This window comes from Chrysemys picta, chromosome 3 (assembly GCF_011386835.1).
Source record: "Chrysemys picta bellii isolate R12L10 chromosome 3, ASM1138683v2, whole genome shotgun sequence".
Lineage (NCBI taxonomy): Eukaryota > Metazoa > Chordata > Testudines > Emydidae > Chrysemys > Chrysemys picta.
The window spans coordinates 178476101-178488570 of NC_088793.1; the positions used below are offsets into that span (position 1 = coordinate 178476101).

At 45.1% G+C, this 12470-nt stretch overlaps 1 protein-coding gene across 2 annotated transcripts; it reads right to left on the minus strand.

The window, feature by feature from the left end:
• Window positions 1-253: 253 nt before the first annotated feature.
• On the minus strand, window positions 254-4422 carry LOC135982533 (uncharacterized). 2 transcript variants are annotated; one of them, XM_065589575.1, is made up of 2 exons: window positions 2434-4422; window positions 254-1268 (listed from the first exon to the last, which is right to left on the minus strand). In XM_065589575.1, the coding sequence occupies exon 1, from the start codon at window positions 4374-4376 to the stop codon at window positions 3405-3407; it is 972 nt and encodes a 323-aa protein (XP_065445647.1). In that variant the 5' UTR covers window positions 4377-4422; the 3' UTR covers window positions 254-1268; window positions 2434-3404. The 2 variants fall into 2 exon arrangements, with proteins under 2 accessions (XP_065445647.1, XP_065445646.1); XM_065589574.1 differs by lacking the exon at window positions 254-1268 and adding an exon at window positions 1922-2111.
• Window positions 4423-12470: the final 8048 nt, after the last annotated feature.

Sequence of the window (12470 nt, forward strand, 5' to 3'; positions counted from 1 at the left end):
TATGTATTTAATTTTTTTAAAGTATATTTTTATCTATGAACAGAGCTAAGAATATCAAACCTGGAATATAGCTAAATGTTTCTCTGTCAGGTGTGAAATTCATAATTCTACTTAATTACAAGTTTTCTGAAACCATAACCTTGGCTTCTAGCTGCAGTTCTATCTTTTCCCTATGTGAACTCTGATTAGTAACTCAACTTGTCATCTATATAATAATGTCAATTATCCTTTCTTTTCTTTTTGAAAGAAGCCATCCCATAAATCAATTTTCTTTGCTTGTAAGACAAATTCATTACAAAGTGTTTCTTTGGTATACAAATCCTTTATTGTAATGTGAACATATTGTACTTTGTGCACCTCCAGTCAGTGTACACTTTATGGTATTTTTCAGACACTAAGTAAAGCAACTGTGAATCAAAGTTTCATAAATAATGTATTTATTTGAAACCAATGGTGGTAACCATGTGTTCACAAGTTTTATGACAATTTTGACATTTTAATGGGCCCTTAAATACACAGAATCATTAAAGTACAATCCACATGAGGTTTCCAAGTCATTAGATCAATTTCAACAACAACAACCCCTCCCTCCAATGCCTGTAGAAATGGGAAAGTTTGCTAGTACTTGGAGAGATCTAAACACAACATTAAAAAAAAAAAAATCCAAAGAGCCAAACTTTGATCCACCTTTATAGATTACTGTTGTTAGACTGAAGTATTTTGAGGTAAAGTCTACACTGCAGCTGAGAGGTGCTGCTCAGCTTGGGTAGACAGACTCTCACTAGGGCCTGGTCTATACTACGAGTTTAGGTCGACTTTAGCAGTGTTAAATCGAATGAAGCCTGGACACATTCACACGACGAAGCCCTTTCTTTCGACTTAAGGGGCCCTTTAAACTGGTTTCTTTACTCCACCTCCGACGAGGGGATTAGCGATAAAATCGGCCTTAGCGGGTCGGAATTGGGGTAGTGTGGACGGAATTAGATGTTATTGGCCTCCGGGAGCTATCCCACAGTGCTTCATTGTGACCGCTCTGGACAGCCCTCTCAACCCAGATGCACTGACCAGGTAGACAGGAAAAGCCCCGCGAACGTTTGAATTTCATTTCCTGTTTGCCCAGCGTGGAGAGCACAGGTGACCACGCAGAGCTCATCAGCACAGGTAACCGTGATGGAGTCCCAGGATCGCAAAAGAGCTCCAGCATGGACCGAACGGGAGGTACGGGATCTGCTTGCCATATGGGGAGATGAATCAGTGCTAGCTGAACTCTGTAGCAGTAAAAGAAATGGCAAAATATTAGAAAAGGTCTCCAAGGCCATGAAGGACAGAGGCCATAACAGGGATGCACAGCAGTGCCGCATGAAAATTAAGGAGCTAAGGCAAGCCTACCACAAAGCCAGAGAGGCAAATGGAAGGTCCGGGGCACAGCCGCAAACATGCCGCTTCTACGCGGAGCTGCATGCCATGCTAAGGGGTGCAGCCACCACTACCCCAACCGTGTGCTATGACTCCTTCACTGGAGAAACACTCAGGGAAGAGGGTTCAGGGTACGAGGAAGAGGAGGATGAAGATAATGTGGATAGCTCACAGCAGCAAGGAAGCGGAGAAACCAGTTTCCCCAACAGCCAGGATATGTTTATCACCCTGGACCTGGAGCCAGTAACCCCCGAACTCACCCAAGGCGTGCTCCCAGACCCTGAGGGCACACTGGGGACCTCTGGTGAGTGTACCTTTGTAAATATTACACATGGTTTAAAAGCAAGTGTGTTTAATGATTAATGATTAATTTGCCCTGGCAATCGCAGCCAGTACAGCTGCTGGAAAAGTCTGTTAACGTGTATGGGGATGGAGCTGAAATCCTCCAGGGACATCTCCAGAAAGCTCTCCTTCATGTACTCCCAAAGCCTTTGCAAATGGTTTCTGGGGAGGGCTGCCTTATCCCGTCCGCCATGGTAGGACACTTTACCATGCCAGGCCAGTAGCACGTAGTCTGGAATCATTGCATAACAAAGCATGGCAGCGTATGGTCCCGGTGTTTGCTGGCATGCAGACAACATCCATTCCTTATCGCTCTTTGTTATCCTCAGGAGAGTGATATCATTCACGGTCACCTGGTTGAAATGGGGTGATTTTATTAAGGGGACATTCAGAGGTGCCCGTTCCTGCTCGGCTGACCAGAAATGTTCCCCGCTGTTAGCCACGCGGTGGGGGGGAGGGGTGAAGTGATCATCCCAGAGAATTGGGTGTTGGGGGGGGGGTTAGTTGGGTTTGTGCTGCATGTTAAACCGGAAACCGCAGCCCCTCCTTTTACATTGCAAACCCATTTTAAATGGCCAACCCAATGGGTGCTTGGTATGGGAAATGAGGGCGCTACTGTTTGAAACCATTCCCACATGTTAAGAAGGTTAAAAAAGCCAAAAGACTGTGGCTTACCATGGCTGCCTGCAAGCCGAAATCTGTTGCCTGGCACTGCGTGAGTGATCTCTCACACGAAACCGGCAGGCCCTCAATATAAGAAGAAAAATGCGACTTTGTAACGAAAGCACATGTGCGGTGTAATGTGAACAGCAAAATTTAACGTGAAAGAGTGTACCCATTGTTCTCTAAAATGTGTCTTTTTTAACCACCTCTCCCTTCTCCTCCACCAGCTGCAAATGTTTCTCCTTCACAGCGGCTAGTGAAGATTAGAAGGAGAAAATGGCGGACTCGGGATGACATGTTCACGGAGCTCCAGATGTCCTCCCACGCTGAAAGAGCACATCAGAATGCATGGAGGCAGTCAATGTCAGACTACAGAAAAGCACAGTATGAACGAGAGGAGAGGTGGCGGGCTGAATCGCGGGATGAACAGAGCAAGTGGCGGGCTGAAGATGATAGGTGGCGTCAGCTTGCAGACAGAAGGCAAGAGTCGATGCTCCGGCTGCTGGAGCATCAAACTGATATGCTCCAGCATATGGTTGAGCTGCAGGAAAGGCAGCAGGAGCAGAGACCGCCGCTACAGCCCCTGTGTAACCAACAGCCTTCCTCCCCAAGTTCCATAGCCTCCTCACCCAGAAGCCCAAGAACACGGTGGGGGGGCCTCCGGCCACCCAGTCACTCCACCCCAGATGATTGCCCGAGCATCAGAAGGCTGGCCTTCAATAAGAGTTAAAATTTTAAACTGCAGTGTGTCCTTTTCCTTCTCTCCTCCCCCACCCATCCCGGGCTACCTTGGCAATTATCCCCCTAGTTGTGTGATGAATTAATAAAGAATGCATGAATGTGAAGTAACAATGATTTTATTGCCTCTGCAAGCGGTGCTCGAAGGGGGAGGGGAGGGTGGGGTTTTTGGTTTACAGGGAAGTAGAGTGAACCGGGTGGGGGGGTGGGGCGGAGGGTTCATCAAGGAGAAACAAACAGAAGTTTCACACCGTAGCCTGGCCAGTCACAAAACTTGTTTTCAAAGTTTCTCTGATGTGCACCGCGCCCTGCTGTGCTCTTCTAACCACCCTAGTGTCTGGCTGCGCGTAATCAGTGGCCAGGCAATGTGCCTCAACCTCCCACCCCGCCATAAATGTCTCCCCCTTACTCTCACAGATATTGTGGAGTGCACAGCAAGCAGCAATAACAATGAGGATATTCTTTTCGCTGAGGTCTGAGCGAGTCAGTAAGCTGCGCCAGTGTGCTTTTAAACATCCAAATGCACATTCCACCACCATTCGGCACTTGCTCAGCCTGTAGTTGAACAGGTCCTGACTACTGTCCAGGCTGCCTGTGTACGGCTTCATGAGCCATGGCATTAAGGGGTAGGCTGGGTCCCCAAGGATAACTATAGGCATTTCAACATCCCCAACGGTTATTTTCTGGTCCGGGAAGAAAGTCCCTTCCTCCAGCTTTCGAAACAGACCAGAGTGCCTGAAGACGCGAGCATCATGTACCTTTCCCGGCCATCCAATGTTGATGTTGGTGAAATGTCCCTTGTGATCCACCAGGGCTTGCAGCAGCATTGAAAAGTACCCCTTGCGGTTTATGTACTCGGTGGTTTGGTGCTCCGGTGCCAAGATAGGGATATGGGTTCCGTCTATCGCCCCACCACAGTTTGGGAATCCCATTACAGCAAAGCCATCCACTATGACCTGCACGTTTCCCAGAGTCACTACCCTTAATATCACCAGGTCTTTCATTGCCCTGGCAACTTGGATCACAGCAGCCCCCACAGTAGATTTGCCCACTCCAAATTGATTCCCGACTGACCGGTAGCTGTCTGGCGTTGCAAGCTTCCACAGAGCTATTGCCACTTGCTTCTCAACTGTGAGGGCTGCTCTCATCCTGGTATTCTGGCGCTTGAGGGCAGGGGAAAGCAAGTCACAAAATTCCATGAAAGTGCCCTTACACATGCGAAAGTTTCACAGCACTGGGAATCGTCCCACACCTGCAGCACGATGTGGTCCCACCAGTCTGTGCTTGTTTCCCCGGCCCAGAATTGGCCTTCCACGGCATGAACCTGCCCCAGTAACACCATGATTTACACATTGCTGTGGCCTGTACTTTGTGAGAGGTCTATGTCCATATCAATTTCCTCATCACTCTCGTCGCCGCGCTGCAATCGCCTCCTCGGCTGGTCCTGGTTTTGCTTTGGCATGTCCTGGCTCTGCATATACTCCAGGACAATGTGCGTGGTGTTCATAGTGCTCATAATTGCCGCGGTGATCTGAGCGGGCTCCATGATCCCAGTGCTATGGCGTCTGGTCTGAAAAAAGGCGCGAAACTAGTATCTGACGGAGGGAGGGAGGGAGGGAAGGAGGGGCGAGTGACGACATGGCGTACAGGTACAGGGAATTAAAATCAACAAAGGTGGCTGTGCATCAGGGAGAAACACAAACAACTGTCACACAGAATGGCCCCACCCAAAGATTAAACTCAAAACCCTGGGTTTAGCAGGCCGTTGATTTCACGGAGGGAGGGGGAAGCAAATGAATACAGAACAAATCTATTTTTTACATCTTAAGTTGGCAGATGACGGTGCAGCATGACTGATAGCCCTCGGCATCTTCTGGGTGCTTGGCAGAAAATACTGGGCGCTTGGCAGAAAATAGCATACTACGACTGATAGCCATCATCGTCGAGACTTCCCAGGTGCCCATGATTGACAGCCACTGCAGTACGATGACGATGGTTACCAGTCGTAATATACCATCTTCTACCAAAAGGCAAGGGGCTGCTGTTGTGTGCAATGCAGCCCCATGTCTGCCAGCCCCATGTCTGCCAGCACCCAGATCACCGATGAAGGCTACCAGTCATACTGCACCATCTACTGCCAAAAGGCAATTAGCTGCTGCTGTGTAGCAATGCAGTACCACGTCTGCCGGCACCCAGAGGACATATGGTGACGGTGAGCTGAGCTGAGCTGAGCTGAGCGGGCTCCATGCTTGGCGTGGTATGCTGTCTGCACAGGTAACCCAGGTAAAAAGGCGTGAATCGATTGTCTGCCGTTGCTCTGACAGAGGGGGAGGTGCCTGACGACATGTACCGAGAACCCCCCGCGACACTGTTTTGCATCATTCAGGCATTGGGATCTAAACCCAGAGTTCCAATGGGCGGCGGAGACTGCGGGAACTGTGGGATAGCTACCCATAGTGCAACGCTCCGGAAGTCGACGCTAGCCTCGGTATTGTGGACGCGGTCCGCCGACTTCATGCACTTAGAGCATTTTATGTGGGGGGACACACAATCGGCTGTATACAACCGATTTCTATAAAACCGGCTTCTATAAATTCGACCTAATTTTGTAGTGTAGACATACCCTAGGTCTGCACAAGCTTGTGTGCTATAAATAGCCAGGTGGCCAGCAGACACATGGGTGGTGGCTTGGGTTAACCTCATGCACGTATATCTGGGATGTTGGATTCAGGTGGCCAGCCTGAGTTGCCATCCATGGTATCCCTGACTACACTGCTATTTTATGCTAGCTTGACCAGACCTAGGGTATGTCTGTCTACGCAAAATGGGAAGCATAGTCCCAACTGCAGTGTAACATACCTTTAGGGCTCAGTCCTTCAGCTGTTTACTACTGGGTGTAAAACCTTGCTACTATGAGTAGATCAGTATTACATTCAAGAGTATATTTTGCAGATCAGGCCCTACATAAACTATGTGCAAATGAGGGGAGGAGAATTGCAACACTGTCAACCCCAATTGATTAAAAAATTCCTGCATCATTTCCCCCAGAATCATGAGAGGGGCTAAATATATGTATTTCTTTTTATTAACCTTCTAGCTTTGAACCTTTATGGTTCACTTTCAAACTGTTCTCCACAAACACGAAGACTTAGAAACCTCTTTTTAATTACAGATGATTCTCACCTATTCTTGTGACTGCCGGAGTTGGAGTTTGAAGAAAAACACCTAATATTGTAAAACTTGTAATAAAAATCAAGATAGTTGGCAGCACTATGATTGGATGCAATGAAAAACCATGGGATAGAACAGTGAGTCTGGCTAGCGCAGTTAATTTTGTTTGGATTTTTCTCTCTTAAGTTATGTTTCTCTCTTGGTTTATAGGTCTATTGGAAGATGTGTTTTAAAGAGGGTCTTGAAAGAGAAGAGGGTGGAAGCATTGTGGGCTGAGATAGGGACGAGTTTCACGCAGAAGGGATGGTGGGGAGAAAGGCCTGGATGCAAGGGGTTAAATCTTGGCCCTACTGAAGTCAGTGGGAGTTTTGCTATTGACTTAGGTGAGTCCAAGATTACGCTCAATAATGGGAAAAAGACATGAAGAACTCACTATGTGCCATGAAAAGGGTGAGATGAGAACAGAGAAGTAGGCAGGAGCAGGCTTTGCAGGGGCTCCAAGGCTGGCACAAGAATTTTATTTTTGATGTGGAATATAGGAATATATCTAATTAGAGTATACTGGGCCCCTGGCCTGAGGAGATGATTTGAGAGAGTAGTTACCATTCCACCTGTTCAGGGAAGGAAATGAAGTAGCATTGGGAAAGAGGAAGTTGGTCCTGGGGAGCAATTAGTGTCTGGAAGAGGGAAGGTATAGGACTTTCCCAGACCACTGTTCCTTTAGAGACCTGGGACCAGGAACCTTGTAGTGTGAGGAGACAAGGTTCCCGTCTTTCCCAGCCAGTGCAGACAGGCTTTGGGGGTTATTAGACCCATCTAGGGAGTATCAAGAGACTGATTAGTTAACTAGGTAGGTGACTCCAAAGGAGGCTCCAAGCCCAGTCAGGGAGAGAGCTGCAGAAGGTGCTCTTGAGAGGGAGAACTCTGCTGGTACACAGCTCGAAGCAGGGGGGCTGTGAAACCCTAAACTTGAGGGGTTTACAGTCCTGGTCTACAGGACAGGATTTGAAACACAGTTCCAAGAAGGAAGATTGAGAGATCCTAAATTTGAGGAGTGAGTTATGGGCCAAGGAAGCCAGGACTTAAAGCCACAGTCCGAAGTTAGGGGACTATGAATCATAAACCTGAGGAGTAATTGGAAAGGGGCCTTTTTGGGAGCTGAATGATATTGAATAAATTAGACCCCCACAAGAGGGGGAATATTGTTTCCAAAGACCTTTTCTGTGACTGAATTAATTCCAGGAAATTGAGGCAGGGGCTGCAGTGGCATGCTATGCAACAAGGGGGCATGCTCAGAGATTGTAGACCCATTGAAACAGGCCTATGGTGCCTCTAATCCAGTATTCTTTTTCTTAAAGTGGCTGGTAGCTGGTATTGCAGAGGAAGGTGCAGGAAATCCTGTGAAGGATATTTAGCATAAAATCTGTCCTTAGAGAAAGTCTCTTCCTCAGGCACATACATTAGAGGCTGGGTTATTCCCTAAAGCCATGAGAGTTTATAGTCAATCTAAAAATGGGTAAATGCTGTCTAATGTAACTGTGGATGTTAATTCTCCATATAAATAGCTAGTCATAAAAATCCTTCTAAGCTCTTGGTCTCAGTAATATCTTGTGACAGTGAGTTCCATAGGGCGATTATACATTGTGTGAAGAGGGATTTCCTTTTATCAGTGTTCCTTTTACTTCTGTTTTGTTGACTGTCCCCTTGATCTTGTATTGTGAAAGAGGGTAGATAGAAACTCCCGATTTACCCTAATGACATTAATTATTATATCCCCTCTTATATGTTTCCTCTCTAACAAAAAACAGCTCCACTCTTTTCACTCTCTCCCACAATGAAGTTCCAAATCTCTAATTTTCACTGCCTCTTTGTATACCTCTTTCAATTTTTGCTGTTTCTTTCCTGAGAAAGGGTGCTGGGAAGTCCACACAGTTTTCCAGGTTCAGCATGTTATGAATAGAATGGCATATATAGCATTTCCAGTATTATGTTTCAATCTCCTTTCTTCTACATCATAACATTTTATTTGCTTTTTTATTTTGCCCACCTCTGCACAGGTTTTTTGCTGCACTGTCTCTGGAATGCCAGGGAAGGGATTTGAGGAGTGGACCAATGTGGGCCGAGTGCTAGGCGGGATAAAAGGGTTTTATTTTTTGTACAAAACTGGGGATAGATTGAAGGGGGGTTGAAAGGGCCATTTATGAGTCCAGGAGGAAATTCATGTGGACTACCTCAGACATAACAAGCACCTGGACAAGGGTTTGGTGGTGGCAATGGAGAGTAAAGGGCAGGTTCTAGAGATCTAGAGGAAGAACTAGCAGGATTTAATGACTATGTGAATGAGGAAGGGGAAAAGGAGGGAGAGGAGCAAAAGTTACCCACAAGTTACAGGCCTCAGGGGTAGGCAGAGTGACTAACAGTGAGCAAGAGGAAAGGTGGAAGGTTTGGGAAGAAAGACTACTTCACATTTACCAATGCAACTGAAGTGGTGTAATACTGCACTAGTATTGATGGCAGGGCAAAACTTAGAAATTCTGTTTTGGTTTAATGTGGAAACACTGCACCATTGATACTTAGACTGGTGCTATCCCACTGGTTCAACTAGCAGTGCTTCAATTTCCTGTTGTAGAGATAGCTTGTGAATATTTGAATCTCCTCCTTCAGTAGCCTCATAGATTTATGCCCTTTTAGCATAGGCATATACTCACCTTGTGACAGTGTTAAATAAGGTGACACAGATATTGATCCAGCTAGGACAAAGAAGAGTTATTTTTACCTCAGCTTGACTTGGAAGCACAGGTGGATAAATGACGTGAATTTTTAGGGAATATTCATATACCAGCTGCCAAAAAATTTCACTTCTAACACAGAGGCCGCTTTAGTGTACCATTTCCCTTGGAGATCTCTGAGGAGCAGAATATATTACAAGGCTGACAAGAATCTCTTGTTACTAGGTGTACATTTTAAGTTAATGAACAATACCTTCAGGGCATCACAAAGCATTTGGAGCTAGATTATTATTTTTTGAGCAGAGAACCTTAGCATCCACCATGGGAAATGGAAAAACAAATATCTGCTAGGGCGACATCTACTTACACTAATAGATTAGTAAGACAGTCGACCATTCCTAAGAGTGAATTCCTAACAGTGACATTATGATTCTGTTGCAACATAGCCCTTTAATATGTTTGATGAAAAGCTCTCAGAAGCTGAGAAACTGAACAGGTTTTGGCTTCAAAAATGATTTTATATTTTTAACTGGAATCTTTTGTTGGTAACTCTTATTTTGCATGAAAATGAAGGTCATGGTGCAACCTACAGCGCTTTAAAAAGAAAACATTAATAAAAATAAAATGCAACCATGTCAATGTCCCTCAGACTCACCTGTTTTTTTGTGGAGAAGGCCTGCCTCTGCTGCAAATTGGTTGCTATAGGCCTGACCCACGGCCCAAAGATGCCAATGGAAAGTTTCCTCTATTGACCCTAGTGTGTTTTGAATGAGGTACTAAGTGATCAAGGGAGTAGGCCAGTACCCGCAGAAGGAAGCAGTGCAGGCTGCTTAAATAGAGTATCTGGTCCCTGCAACTGTTTCCAGGAGCAGAAACAGGAGCAGGAACTCTAAGGTCTGGATGAAATCCCTGCAAGCTGCATGGGCACTTTTTAAAGACATCATAATAGAGGCCCAACTTAAATGTATACCCCAAATTAACAAACACGGTAAAAAAACTAAAAAAGAGCCACCGTGGCTTAACAACCATGTAAAGGAAGCAGTAAGAGATAAAAAGACTTCCTTTAAAAAGTGGAAGTCAAATCCTAGCGAGGTAAATAGAAAGGAGCATAAACACTGCCAAATTAAGTGTAAAAATGTAATAAGAAAAGCCAAAGAGGAGTTTGAAGAACGGCTAGTCAAAAACTCAAAAGGTAATAACAGAATGTTTTTTAAGTACATCAGAAGCAGGAAGCCTGCTAAACAACCAGTGGGGCCCCTCGATGATAGAGATAGAAAAGGCGCGCTTAAAGACGATAAAGTCATTGTGGAGAAACTAAGTGAATTCTTTGCTTCAGTCTTCACGGCTGAGGATGTTAGGGAGATTCCCAAATCTGAGCTGGCTTTTGTAGGTGACAAATCTGAGGAACTGTCACAGATTGAAGTGTCACGAGAGGAGGTTTTGGAATTAATTGATAAACTTAACATAACAAGTCACCGGGACCAGATGACATTCATCCAAGAGTTCTCAAAGAACTCAAATGTGAAATTGCGGAACTATTAACTAGGGTTTGTAACCTGTCCTTTAAATCAGCTTCTGTACCCAACGACTGGAAGATAGCTAAGGTAACGCCAATATTTAAAAAGGGCTCTAGAGGTGATCCCGGCAATTACAGAACGGTAAGTCTAACGTGGTACCGGGCAAATTAGTCAATACAATAATAAAGAATAAAATTGTCAGACACATAGAAGAACATAAATTGTTGGGCAAAAGTCAACATGATTTCTCTAAAGGGAAATTGTGTCTTACTAATCTAGTAGAGTTCTTTGAAGGGGTCAACAAACATGTGGACAAGGGGGCTCCAGTGAACATAGTGTACTTAGATTTCCAGAAAGCCTTTGACAAGGTCCCTCACCAAAGGCTCATATGTAAATTAAGTTATCATGGGATAAAAGGGAAGATCCTTTCATGGATTGAGAACTGGTTAAAAGACAGGGAACAAAGGGTAGAAATTAATGGTAAATTCTCAGAATGGAGAAGGGTAACTAGTGGTGTTCCCAAAGGGTCAGTCCTAGGACCAATCCTATTCAACTTATTCATAAATGATCTGAAGAAAGGGATAAAAAGTGAGGTGGCAAAGTTTGCAGATGATACCAAACTGCTCAAGATAGTTAAGACCAAAGCAGACTGTGAAGAACTTCAAAAAGATCTCACAAAACTAAGTGATGTGCAAACTAAGCAACAAAATGGCAAATGAAATGTAATGTGGATAAATGTAAAGTAATGCACATTGGGAAAAATAACCCCAAGTATACATACAATATGATGGGGGCTAATTTAGCTACAACAAATCAGGAAAAAGATCTTGGAGTCATCGTGGATAGTTCTCTGAAGATGTCCACGCAATGTGCAGAGGCGGTCAAAAAAGCAAACAGGATGTTAGGAATCATTAAAAAGGGGATAGAGAATAAGACAGAGACTATATTATTGCCCTTATATAAATTGATGGTACACCCACATCTTGAAGACTGCATGTCTCCTCATCTCAAAAAAGATATACTGGCATTAGAAAAGGTTCAGAGAAGGGCAACTAAAATGATTAGGGGTTTGGAGAGGGTCCCATATGAGGAGAGATTAAAGAGGCTAGGACTTTTCAGCTTGGAAAAGAGGAGACTAAGTGGGGATATGATAGAGGTATATAAAACTATGAGTGATGTAGAGAAAGTAGATAAGGAAAAGTTATTTACTTATTCCCATAATACAAGAACTAGGGGTCACCAAATGAAATTAATAGGCAGCAGGTTTAAAACAAATAAAAGGAAGTTCTTCTTCACACAGCACACAGTCAACTTATGGAACTCCTTACCTGAGGAAGTTGTGAAGGCTAGGACTATAATAGCATTTAAAAGAGAACTGGATAAATTCATAGAGGTTAAGTCCATTAATGGCTATTAACCACGATGGGTAAGGAATGGTGTCCCTAGCCTCTGTGTGTCAGAGGGTGGAGATGGATGGCAGGAGAGAGATCACTTGATCATTACCTGTTAGGTTCACTCTCTCTGGGGCACCTGGCATTGGCCACTGTTGGTAGACAGGATTCTGGGCTAGATGGACCTTTGGTCTGACCCAGTATGGCAGTTCTTATGTTCTTATGTTCTTATTGGCAGGAGTGTAGCTACTTCCATGGAACTTGGAGGGAGGAGGAAGCAGCCCTGCAAAATAGATCGGAAGGAGCAGGTAGGAGACGTGCAGAAGGGACGAGGGAGCTCTGAGTGATGACCTGCTTTCCTGCCCACCGTTCTTGAGCTCTGCTGCCGATGAGCCTGTGATGTGACACTGAGATCAGTTGCTCTGCATCTTGTATTCTCCAGCCCCAGTGCAGAGATACAATTTCTCCCTCCTCCCCACAGCAGATTGTTAAGGGGAAGGAGA